The 13,069-nt window shown below is 34.9% G+C and overlaps 1 protein-coding gene across 4 annotated transcripts in view; it reads left to right on the top strand.

Moving 5' to 3' along the window:
• The window catches only part of RAB3GAP1 (RAB3 GTPase activating protein catalytic subunit 1), a 125,464-nt gene that overhangs the window by 84,007 nt on the left and 28,388 nt on the right, over positions 1-13,069 (top strand). For all 4 annotated transcript variants that reach the window (XR_003793872.1, XM_029224788.1, XM_029224790.1 and 1 more), the window contains 6 exons: positions 1,513-1,605; positions 2,012-2,181; positions 4,044-4,133; positions 5,536-5,708; positions 6,954-7,008; positions 7,829-8,200. Coding sequence is in view for 3 of the 4 variants with exons in the window: in XM_029224788.1 (XP_029080621.1) it covers positions 1,513-1,605; positions 2,012-2,181; positions 4,044-4,133; positions 5,536-5,708; positions 6,954-7,008; positions 7,829-8,200 (953 nt within the window). In the remaining variant the exon portion in view is untranslated. The remainder of the gene's footprint in view (positions 1-1,512; positions 1,606-2,011; positions 2,182-4,043; positions 4,134-5,535; positions 5,709-6,953; positions 7,009-7,828; positions 8,201-13,069) is intronic.

Genomic DNA, 13,069 nt, shown 5'->3' with positions numbered 1-13,069 from the left:
CTTCTGAACCTATCTCCTCTTTCCAGTCTTTTTCTATTATATTTAGTACACATGAAAATTATTTCCTCCATTTCTGTGTTCATCCATGCCACCTTTATTTCATTTAACCTGATAAATTACCGTTCAACTGAGGAGTTACTGATGACAATATTAGGGCATTTCTCTAAAGCATTTTTTTCTTGGGCTCTTTATCATTCATCATGTGCTGTTTATTAAATGCTTATTAGCACTGCCATCTGTGCTAACTATATAATAGTGAATACAAAGATAAGGTAAAATTCCTGCCATCAGTGAATTTGTCTTGGGGTATAGGGAGATAGTAGAGGGTTTATATCAAGAGTTTGAGTTGGATAGACCTTGTTTGAAATCCTAGATCCACCAGTTTGAGCAAGTTTCACAATCTCTTCCAGTGTCAGTCAGATAGAGGTAACAATAGTACATACTTCAGAGTGTTAGTAAGAGGATCAAATAAGATCATGTACTTGTGTGTATGTGTATCACATTTAACGCAGTGCCTATCTATAATGAGTATTCAATAAATGGTTTCTCTTGTTTAATCATTGTTTACTAAATTATTAAATTTAGTCACTAAATTTCTTCCTAGTTCCTTATTATTCCTCAGCCGCTGACTTTTGTGATAATTACAGAACCTTAGAATTAAAAGTATTCTTCTCATTTTAAGCTTCTGCCCCTTAATCTCACCCTGTCTTTTTAACTTTATGTTTATATGACTAGATTATAGGATTATGTAGTCATATACTACAATAAGCTATAGTCACATAGTTTATATGACTAGATTATAGGATTTTCCTACTTGTCTGAAGAACTCCAGAAAATGTTCCAGGTTTATTCAGAACTAGTTGGTGAATTCTCAAACTTGGATATAATTAGTATATTGTATTGTCTAATAATTTTAGTACTGATGGTTCTTGTTAAGATTTAATTTCTTTGCAAACATATCTCATAGAAGCTCTTTAGAAGATATCAGACCTTTTCCCCCTTTCTTATAATGACACAAAGCATATCATTAACATGCAGTTGAAGCTGAAATAACTTCATCCTACATGATTTTTTAATCCTGTAGAAACATGTCTTTAGAATTTATTTTTATTTTTCTAATGGATTCAGAATTCTAGTAGGGTGGCAGCTAGGGAAAGAAGACCACTACATATATATAGTAATATTCTTGTTACTTGTACAACTTAATGAGAATAGATATTATTTGTCTTATTCAGGCAAATAGTAACTGCTTAATATATCAGATTCAATTATTTTTTCCTTTCATTCTAGAAGTAATTCTAAGGAAAAACTGTTTTACTATCCTGGGCTATGGAGAGAAAGCAAGGCTACCTTTTAAATAGGATTACTTTTTGGATTGGGTAGAAAAACTGAATGGTTCTTTTTCTATCATATCTTAGCTAATAGCTTTTGTGAAAAGACATGTACTTTTATTTATAGGACTGATTTCTTTCAGTTACGTTTCAAAAATGAGTAACATTTTTTTCTATGTAGGTGATTTTGTCACTGAGTTTTTTAAAATTTGCCGTCGAAAGGAGTCAACTGATGAGATTCTCGGACGATCCACATTTGAGGAAGAAGGAAGAGGTGACACCTTTCTCTTTTTTTAAAAGTTATTTTCAAATGTTCCAGCAACTTTTCATCTATTTTTCTAATTTGAGTTATGTTGGGGAAGCAAGTTTTGATGAACTAGGCAGCTACCATTTTCTCCAGGCTATATATACCCTGAGTTAAAACATTGTGTGATTAATAAGTTCTTTCCACCAAAAATGTAAGATATTTTGAAAAGAGGTTTATTTTTGAAGTTCCCTGGGCAGAAATTATGTTACACCTTTGTCAATCATGCATCCATATAAAGCTGAACATGTGTATTAGTAAAAAGTCACTAATGAAAAGAGTGACTAAAATATTCTGTACAGTCATCAGTTTATTCATCACTTTAACCTGCCAAGGTTGGTGATATAATATGTATTCATTTCTATTCTTTTTATAGAAGCTGCTGATATAACTCATGCTTTGTCAAAGTTGACAGAGCCTGCACCGGTTCCAATTCATAAATTATCAGTTTCAAATATGGTACACACTGCAAAGAAGAAAATACAAAAACAGAGAGGTGTAGAAGAATCACCACTGAATAATGATGTCCTCAATACAATTCTCTTGGTAAACTAAATGTAATGTTTTTATATGTCTATATGCACACTCATTTATTCATTATCTATTCAGTCCTATCTATGTGGCAGGCACTGGATTGGGAATATAAAATGAGTAAAACATCGTCTCCACAATGAGCTCCCACTAGTGTAGTGGGAAGAAGGAAAGTAAATAGTAGTTACAGTACCATGTTACATGTGAGAATTCTGGCAAAGGGGCTGTGAGAACATGGCAGAGGGTGCATCTGTCTCTGTCGGAGCAGTGGGGATCAGGGAAAGCTTCATAAAGAGGGACAGAAGGTTTAGAAGCAGAGGAATAGCAGAAGCCTGAGAGAGCATGTTGGACAGTTTGGTGTATGGCAGGGTACTTCCCAGAGGGTGGCCAGGGACAAGGAGAGTAGGAGGTAACCTGCCATGTTGAAGCACTGGGCTTCATCTTAACAGTTTAATGCCATTTTAAGCAGAAGGTTGACATGATCAGAATGGTGTTCTCGAAAACTTTCTTTCACAACAGTCCAGAGAAAACTTCATAGCGAGTACTAGAAGGGGCTAGGGTGTCCCCTAGGTATAGGGTGGTGGAACAGGCCTGGCCTAGGAGCCATACACAGGGTTTAATCCTGACTTATGGTATGACTTTGAACAAGCCATTTAACTTCAGTTTCTTCATTTGAAATGAGTCTAATGAAAACCTGTGAGATTGTTGTGAGTACTAAAGGACCTTCTGTTACACTGCATAAAATAGGCCTTTGCTAGGCGATAGCTGCTCTTACTATAATTGTAGTCATAATCGTACTTCTGGCAATTTGTGCACTGAGACGTTCTTGGGAAAAACCTTCAAGAGTAGTGCAATGAAAAGAATATAGGACTTGAAAACTTGATGTTAATCTTATCCCTGCTGTTTACCTGAGCAAGACTTTTAGCCACATTTTTAGTTTGTATATTTGTAAGATGTGGGCACTGATACGTAGCTCACGTAGTGGTAGGAGAATAGGATACTGTTTGTAAATGTGCTTAGTAGTGGAGGTTGGCACTTGGTAGTTCCTCTCATTTAAAAAAGTCTGTTTAGCATGTTCTGTAATATGTGGCAAAGTATGCATAGTAAAAGGAATTACAAATCAGCAGTACCACAAAGCACTTGGGAGGAATAGTGATAAAAGGATTGAAAGTAAATTTCTGTAGAGAAGGCCCCTTCTTGAGAATGTATCCTTAGAGATTTTATTCCAATTATATGGCTTTTTACCACTTCTCCACGCCCTCTCTCACACACAGACACACACACACAGACACACATACACACACACACACTCCCTCACACATGTTAACAGAAATCATGTGGAAAGGATACACGAGTCATTACAGGTTTAGTCTGCTTCCCACTTTCTATGGGTATCTCGTAAGATAAAATTACGGGTCTTTAATATCATACTTGTAGCATTTCATATATAAAAACCCATGGATGATTCTTCTCTACAGAGCCTCAGGAATGTTTGGGTGTTTTAAAATTTTCTTTTATAATTTTGTCTTTTTAAATAACAACGTTAAAAAAAATTTAATGACATTGGATGAGCCTGAAATCATAGTGAAGAGATTCTGGTTTTACATTCTGTAAACTAAACAATTCACAGAACCAGGTGGTTACACATTCAAGAAGAATCTGATTTTAAAATTGACTAGTCACTGAAACAATGTATTTTTGAAGAAAAATAGAAAATGTTTGAGATATTGTAGAACTAACTGGGCAGTACAGTAAGAGCATTCTCATCATTTTAAAAACAAAACCATTAAAAAGTCTGTTTATGTGAGTTACAAAAGTCAACAAAATGAGAAATTTCGTTGAAGATGTGATTATTTTCTTTCTTCCTCCCTTCTAAGTTCTTATTCCCTGATGCTGCTTCTGAGAAACTGTTAGATGGGACTTCTTCAACAGACAACAGTAATCCTCCATTAGAGAGTGAAGAATATGTAAGTTAATTAATATTAAAATATTTTATTTATTAAAAATTTTTAAAAAATATTTGTTTTATTTATTTTTGGCTGCATTGGGTCTTCGCTGCTGCGTGCAGCCTTTCTCTAGTTGTGGCGAGCGGGGACTACTTTTCGTTGCAGTGTGAGGGCTTCTCATTGGGATGGCTTGTCTTGTTGCAGAGCACAGGCTCTAGGTGTGTGGGCTTCAGTAGTTGTGGCACGTGGGCTCAGTAGTTGTGGCTCACGGTCTCTAGCGTGCAGGCCCAGTAGCTGTGGCTCATGGGCTTAGTTGCCCTGCAGCACATGGGATCTTCCTGGACTAGGGCTTGAACCTCTGTCCCCTGTATTGGCAGGCGGATTCTTAACCACTGCACCACCAGGGGAGCCCTAAAATATTTTAAATGCATTGAATTTCTAGGGGTTTTGCTATATTTCTAGCAACAGTCATGAAATCTAGTTCACAACAATGACTACTGTAAATAGTTTTATAGCTCTACATCTGTCATTTAAGCTTTCTTTTCTCAATTTATCAAAGACTTGGATGAGGAAAACGTGAAAATTTTCTAGCACTCACTATAAAGCTTTCTCTGTTTTGAAATAGGGATCTTTTTATTTTAAAAATCACCTTAGTAAAACTTGAGTGAAGATATATCATGGCCTTCATTCAGATAATGCCCTACTATAGAATATTGGCATAGATATATATTTTGGGTAGAAGAACTTTTCTGGAAACAGTGAAAAAAATAACAAATATATTGTGCATGGTTATAGGATTGCCTTCATTTTATACTTTTCATAAATCATCAAATTTTGCAGCAGATTCTTCTTTGTATTTCAAAACTGGACAGAGAGTGGAAAATTCTTTAATGAAGTAACATGTAAAATGAAGTAGAATTTTCATGTTTTCCTCTTTCAAGTCTTTGATAAATTGAAAAATGAGAGTTTAAATGACAGGTGTGCAGATATATCAAATTGTTAACAATAGTTATTTTGGGGAAGTGATTTCATGAACTGAGGAGGAAAAGTAGGCTTTACATTTTCAGTTTATACAGTTCTGATTTTATGTTTTTGATTTTGACAAGTGGGTACTCATTTGTAATTAAAAGATTTTTATAACAACACATGAAATTTGGAATATATCTTAAAGATTCCACAGAAGAAATTGAAGGCTATAACTTTAGGCTCACTAAACTATAGCTTCACTTTTTGATACTTATAGAGATCTTGAAAACATGGAGCTGCCTAAGAACAATTTAGGCAATAATGTATTAGACATTTGATAAAAGCAGGTTTGGTAGGATAGATTAATTTCAGTATTAAAATCTCTACACAGTTTTTGATTATACATGTAAATATGTTGTTAACAAGTTTTGCTTTGTTTCTGTTTTGTTAAATTTAGAATCTCTACAATCAGTTCAAATCTGCACCATCTGATAGTTTAACATACAAATTGGCTTTGTGTCTTTGTATGATCAATTTCTACCATGGAGGACTGAAAGGAGTGGCACATCTCTGGCAGGAGTTTGTTCTTGAAATGCGTTTCAGATGGGAGAACAACTTTCTGATTCCAGGGTAATAATTTCAGTTTCCAGCTGTAGAGATAGGATTTTTGTTTGTTTGCAAAATTTGACTTTTGACCCATTAATTCTCCTCTTCTAGGAAATCTGCCCTAAGAAAGTGGTAAGAAACTTAGGACACGATTTCTGTTCAGAGGTATTCACTGCAGCAAATTTATAATAGGAAAAAAAAAGTTAAACAACCTAAATATCAAACATTAAAGAATGGTTAAATAAATCATGATATGGCTCTATAATGGAAAGTTTTTTTCCCAAGAATCTCTAATAACATGGAAAGTGGTCATGATATTTGTAGTAAAGTAGAATATAGTGTTATGTATACAGAGTGCTTTCAACTATGCTTTCAATTATGCTGATAGAGAATACTGAAAATATATAGAATATATATAGAAATATGTATAGAAAAATAATTGGAAAGAAATACAACCAGATGTTAACAGTAGTTTTCCCAGGTGTGAATTATGTTTTTATTTTGCTCTTTATACATTTGTGTATACATTTGTGTTATAAATCTTCTGTCATGAACATACATTTTTATAGTTGGAGGAAAAAAACATCTTTAAAGTTCGTAAGTTCAGGTATTAGACATTACCTGTAATTTTTGGGTATAATTTATACTGACATTTCATTTAAAGAGTTTAGTTAGCATATATGTTTTTACTGCATAGGTTACTGCCCATTTACCTGTGCTACTCAAACTAAGGGAGGAGAGTCATGATATAAGTAATATAAAGTGGTATTTGATCCAAAAATGTTTACTCTTGGGTCATTTGCCAGCCTCTGCTTAGCTGGATTCTCTCTTGGCTGATTACTGGGAACCTAGTGATCTAGCCTAGGGGCAGTCCAGGCTCCCTTTAGCAAAAGAGAGGTGGAGATCAATGGATTTTATATTGAGAATCCACCATGATTGAGAAATGAATATATAATATAATATCTTTTGTAAGGTATGAAATACTACATGCTAGCTACTTCCTAGGGTGAATTTCTAGGCTTTAAAATTTTTTTCAAGTTTCTGTTAGCTTGAGAGGTATCACTAGTTTGCTGTTAGTGTTGGTGAATTATGGACTAGGGGGATAAAATAAATTTTGATCTTTTAATTTTATTTGGTCCATCTCAGTGGCCTTATCTATAGAAACCTAGTTTTGATTTATCAATGTGGCTAAAATATAAAAAAAGTATAAAAATATGAATATCTGAAGCAATTTTACTAAGCTGTTTTTCCCATTACTTTATTTGATAGATTAGCAAGTGGACCCCCAGATCTAAGATGTTGTTTACTGCATCAGAAACTACAGGTAAAGATTTCCCAGTGACAGTATATAAATGTGGTCTTGGTTCAATCGGAGCGTATTCTGATATTAAATGTGATAATGGAGTATAGGCTATTCTCATTGTGGTGCTGTAGGTTACTTAAGTCATTGTCATTCACAACAAGGTCCAGGGAAAGGGTGGAGAATGAAAATAAAATATTCAAGTAGTGGATAGATTTTTATTTTACTGTAACTGTCACTGACGGAACGGCTATTTCCTCAGTCCTTGTCCTCCCCGAGGAAAAACTTCAGTCGAGAGACATAGAGCAGTTTTAAGCAGCAGAAGTTTTATTAAGCAAAGCGGAAGTACACTCCTGAGAAAGGATGAGAGCGGGCTGTCTGGAAACCAGAAGCCATCCTGCAGTGGGGATAGGGTTGGTTTTCAGGCGGAAAGTCCCTTCGTGTGTCATTTGACTGACAAGTTGATTGACAGCTTTAGGTTACGTAACTTTTCTCCTTGTGCGCAGGCGCTTAACGCATAAGCACCCAAGTGAAACCTATGGGCGTGTGGGGAAAACTGTAGTGCTCATTTATTACAAATACAGCAAAATGAGCCCTGGGTTACTGTGAATCACCTTTTAGGTCTTGGTGCTCCTGCGCCAACCTATGCTGGTGGGTTTTATCTAGGTTGGTTGTAATAAGGCTGGAAACTTAGCAGTCCTTGACCACAAAAGGGAGGATCTCTGGGCATGTTCTGATCACTGGTGTCCAGGTTGGGGAGAGAAGGATGACCCTGTCCAGAATGGGGCAGGGACCTGCTTGTCTGACTAACTGCCTAACAATTCAAATATGAATGTTTTTTCAGATGTTAAATTGTTGTATTGAACGAAAGAAGGCACGTGATGAGGGAAGAAAGACAAGCCCTTCAGATAATGTAACTAATACATATTCAGGGGATGCTGGAAAATCTGGAGACCAGCTGGGGCCAGACAATCTAAAAGATATGGATAAGGAAAAGGGAGAGGTGGGAAAATCATGGGATTCTTGGAGTGACAGCGAGGAAGAATTTTTTGAATGCCTAAGTGATACTGAAGAACTTAAGGGAAATGGACAAGAGAGTGGCAAGAAAGGAGGACCTAAGGAGATGGCAAGTTTAAAGCCAGAAGGACGACTCCATCAGCATGGGAAACTTAATCTGCTACATAATGGAGAACCTCTATATATTCCAGTGACCCAGGTAGGACATGGACTGGTTCTTTAAGTTTTATTTTTTGTTGGTTATATAACTTCATCCTAGTAAGAAATAATTGCTTTGGGTAGAGGCAATTCTTTAAACAGTTCTATGTTCAGAGATCTATAAATTTGACTTTTGGGGCTTTTTAGGTCTACTATTTGTGCAACTGAGAAGTGTTTTGAAGTTTCAGTAGATAGTAGCTCATCATATATAAGGTGATCTATTAATTCATCTTAAACTTAGTGGTGGGTACTCAGATGTTTAAAAAAACAAAATCCAAAAATATTGGAAGAACAAAAGTAAAAGTTCTTTAATTATATAATTAGTTTTTATCTGTTCTAATATGCAGTTTGAATCCATTTTATACCATTAGGAAGTAGAATAGCAACAACTCAAAACCTAAGGAAGAGCAATAGTTTTTGTTGGTTTTTTTTGCATAGGTAATAAGTGAATACATTTTATTGTGAAAAACTCAACCTAGAAAAAGTAAAAGCCACCACCCACTAATTCCAATTCTTATCTGTAGAAGTAACCACTATTATTGGTTTGGGTTATAATTTCTTACACCTGTTTCTATGCTTTGATGTATGTATGTGTATGCATATGATACATAGTTTTGTGGATTTTTAAAAATGTATGCATTGGTGTGTAGTTTTTTAACCTAATGTGTCTTGAAGATCTCTTCATGTCATTACATGTAGATCTACTTCATCTCTTTAACTGCTGTGTAATATTCCACAGCATGGAAGAGTGATAAGCTTATTGAACCATTACCCTCTTAATGCACAATGTTATTTGCAGCTTATTGCTATTACAGTGCTACAGTAATGTAGCAGATTCTTGTAGTTTTTCATATATTATCTGTTCACATATGAGTGTTTCTCTAAGGAAGAAATGAGAAATGGAATTTCTAGAAAAACAGATATATAAGCTATAAAATTCCTCTTCAAAAGGGCTGCACCTATTTTATACCCTGTCATTGATGAATACAGGAGTAAGGGAATAACATTCTCTCCCCAACTTTCCTTTTACACTTTCTTCCTCCATAAATATGTATTGAGTGTCTAATATATGCCAACCACTGTCCTAGGCCTTAGAATTTTAGTAGCAAACTATATAGTAAGGTTCTTGCACTCACGTTACTTGTATTCATATTTAATTTAATTTTTTTTAATTGACATTACCAGTCAAAAAAATTTTTGCCAATACGATGGGCAAAAATGGTATCTCAGTGTTCTAGATTGTAATTCCCTGATTTTTGATGAACCTAAGTATCTTTTAATATGTTTATGCCATCCTTTCCTGTGAATTGCATTCCATTTTTCTTTTAGGTTGCTGTCCTATTCTTATTGATTTATATGAGTCCTTCATATATTAGGTATAAATCCTCTGTTATATACATTGTGTATGTTTTCTCCTAGTTATTTTTAAAACATTTGTTTACTTATCTGTTGAGTTAATTATAACTAAATAAAGTGCACAGATCTTAAGTGTACAGCTTGGTGAGTTTTTTCATATTTAAAAACCCATGTAAAACTAATAGAATGTTATATGTCAATTATATCTCAATAAAAAAATTAACTCAGAAAAATAAAAAACATAAAAATAAAAACTCATGTAACTACCGCCCATATCAAGATATAGAAAATTCTCAAAATCCTAGAACAGCAATAATCAGTAGAACTTTCTGTGAAGATGGACACGTATATTTTCTGTGTTCTCTAGTACTATAGCCTTATCTGTATGTAGCTATTGAGTGCTTGAAATGTGGCTAGTGCAACTAAGGAACTGAATTTTTAATTTAATCTTTTAAAATTTAAATAGGCAGATGTATTGAGTACTCCCCTCCAGGTAATTCTTTTTTCTAACTTATATCAGCATAGGTTAGTTTTGTCAGTTTTTGGATATCATAAATGTAATCATACTTTGCTTGCTCTTTTGTATATGAATGGAATTATGTACTCTTGTGTTGTGCTTTTTTATTTAACAACCGTCTGTGAGATCCATCTATGTCATTATATGAATCAGTATTTATGCATATTGTATTACTTTATAGTATTCTGTTATATGAATGTGCCACTCAATTCTTATATTGCTTATCCATTCACCTGCTGATGCAATTTGAGTTGTTTACAGTTTGAGCTATTATAAACAAATGAAAATTCTTACGTGTCTTTTGGTGAACATACTCATTTTCTTTTGGATATATTCTTAAGAGTAGAATTGTTGGGCTATGTGGTAGCAATATGTTTGAGCTTTAGTAGATATTGCTAAACAGTCTCCCAAAGTGGTTGAACTAATTTACATTCCCTCCAACAATGCATAATAATTGTGGTTTATTCCACATAATCTCTTACATTTGGTGTGTCAGGGGTCCCAACACCACTCCCAGGTTTGGTGATTTGCTTGGAGGACTCGACTCAGTATATAGTCATGCTCACAGCTGTAACTTAATAGAGCAAAGGGACACAAAGCAAAATCAGTGAAAGGAAATGGCACATGGGACAAAGTTCAGAGGATATCAAGCACAAGCTTCCAAGAGTCTCCTCGCAGTATAGTCACACAAGATGCACTTAACTCCACAACTGATCGTGACCACATGTGAAATGTTATCTACTAGGGAAACTTGTCAGAGGCTCAGTGCTCAGGGTTTTTTTTTTACTGGGGCCTGGTCACAAAGCACCCTCTGCCTAGCATGTGCCAAAATTCCAGACTCCCAGAAGGAAAGCAGGTATTCAGCATAAACCATATTGTTTGCACAAAGAGTTTACACATAGTGAACCATTTTTATCAGTTTAGAGTATGGTGGGACTCTGCCAGGATCCAGGTTCCCAGAAGCCAGCCGAGGGCCAACTTTGCAAACAGGCCTTTCTGAGGATAATAGTCTAAGGCCTGCTATGTTAACTCTTCTCTGCACACTTGATAATTTCAGTCATTTTAATTTTTGCCTTTCTGAGGGGTATGTAGTAGTATCTCATGTTTTCACATTTCCCTGATGAATAATGACACTGAACACATTTTCATATATCTATTGCCCACTTGGATATTTCCTTGGTCAAGTGTTCAAGACCTTTACCTATTTTTTCAAAATTAGTCGTCTTTTTCCCTATTGCTTTGTAGGAATTCTTCATATATTCTGGATATGAGTTCTGAAGTGTATATATCTGTATCTGTCTGTCTGTCTATCTATAACAAATAATTTCTCCTAGTTGGTGGCTTGCCTATTCACTTTCTTAATGATGCCTTTTGTTGAATAGGCATTTTTAATTTTAATAAGGTCTGATCTACCACTATTTTTCTTATGTGGATACTGCTTTTGTCTCCTGTTAAGAAATTAACTACCCCAAGGTCCTGGAGATATTCTCTTGTGTTTTCTTCTGGAAGCTTTATGGTTTTACCTATCACATTTATGTTTGTGATCCACCTCAAATTGACTGTGTTTGGTGTGTGGAAGAGATTAAGAGTCTCTTTTTTCTGTAAGGGTGTACAGTTGTGTTCCAACACCATTATTCAGAAGACCTGCCTTTTCCCACGGAGTGGCAGTGACATCTTCGTTGTAAATCAAGTGATTGTATGTGTGTCGGTCTCTTTCTGGACTATTTATTCTGTTAGTCTCTTTGTTTATCCTTGTGCCAGTAATGTACTGTCCTTATTACTATAGTTTTATAAAAATCTTTCTATCTTGTAGTTTAAATCTTCTAACTTTGTTCTTCAAGATTATCTTGACTCTTCTTTTCCTTTTTACGTAAATTTGGGAAACTGTCAGTTTCCACACATAAAATAATCCTGCTGGGATTTTAATTCATATTGTATCAAATTAGATTTAGCATTGCATTGCATTGGAGAGAATTGATATCTTAACAATATTGAGTCTCGTGACCATGAAATGTCTTTCATTTTATTGATGTTCCTTTTACTTTCCCTTATCAGTGTTTTTTAGTTTTTAATGTAGAGGTTTTGCATATCTTTTATTAAATTTATGTCAAAATATAATATTTGTAATTTTTCAAATATTGTAAATGGTATTTTAAAATTTCATTTAAAAACATTTTCCCTGATATGTAGAAATAGTTTATTATTGTATATTGACCTTGAATCTAACAATCTTATTACATTCACTTATTGTTTCTAGTATATTTGGAGTTTTCTGTACACACAGTCATGTTATCTGTTCATAGACAATTTGAATTTTGATTTTCTGGCCTGTACATTTTTTAATTCTTCTTCATTTCCTATTGTACTGGCTAGGACCTCAGGTACAGTGTTGAACAGTGGACATCCTCCTCTTGTTCCCAGTCTCAGAAGGAAAGCATGTGATAATCTTTGAGTGTATTTGGTGTAGATATCATTTATCATATGAAGGAAATTTTCTCCTATCCCTAGTTTCTGAGAGTTTTTTTCATGATCAGGTATTGTATTTTATCAAATGTTTGTCCTGCATATTGAGGTAATCATAAGATAATTGTGAGTTCTAAATGAAATAGTGAGTTTTAAATATGATAAGTGAATGATACCATGTCTAGTCCAAAATAAGTACTCAATTTTTGGCTATTCTTTTTTTTTTTTTAAATTGGAGTAAAATTGCTTTACAATGTTGTGTTAGTTTCTGCTGTACAGTGAAGTGAATCAGCTATATGTATACCTATATCCCCTCCCTCTTGGACCTCCCTCCCACCCCCCAACCCATCCCACCCATCTAGGCCATCACAGAGCACCAAGCTGAGCTCCCTGTGCTGTACACCAGGTTCCCACTAGCTAGCTGTTTTACACATGGTGGTGTATTTATGTCAAACCTAGTCTCCCAATTTTGTCCCACCCTCCCCTTCCCCCCAACCCCCCCACCGTGTCCACATGTCTGTTCTCTACATCTAC

The sequence above is a fragment of the Monodon monoceros genome, unplaced genomic scaffold (genome assembly GCF_005190385.1).
Source record: "Monodon monoceros isolate NGI ecotype Baffin Bay Population unplaced genomic scaffold, NGI_Narwhal_1 Super_Scaffold_16, whole genome shotgun sequence".
NCBI lineage: Eukaryota > Metazoa > Chordata > Mammalia > Artiodactyla > Monodontidae > Monodon > Monodon monoceros.
The sequence above is the reverse complement of the archived record's forward strand: the minus strand, read 5'-3'. Positions and strand labels throughout refer to the sequence as shown.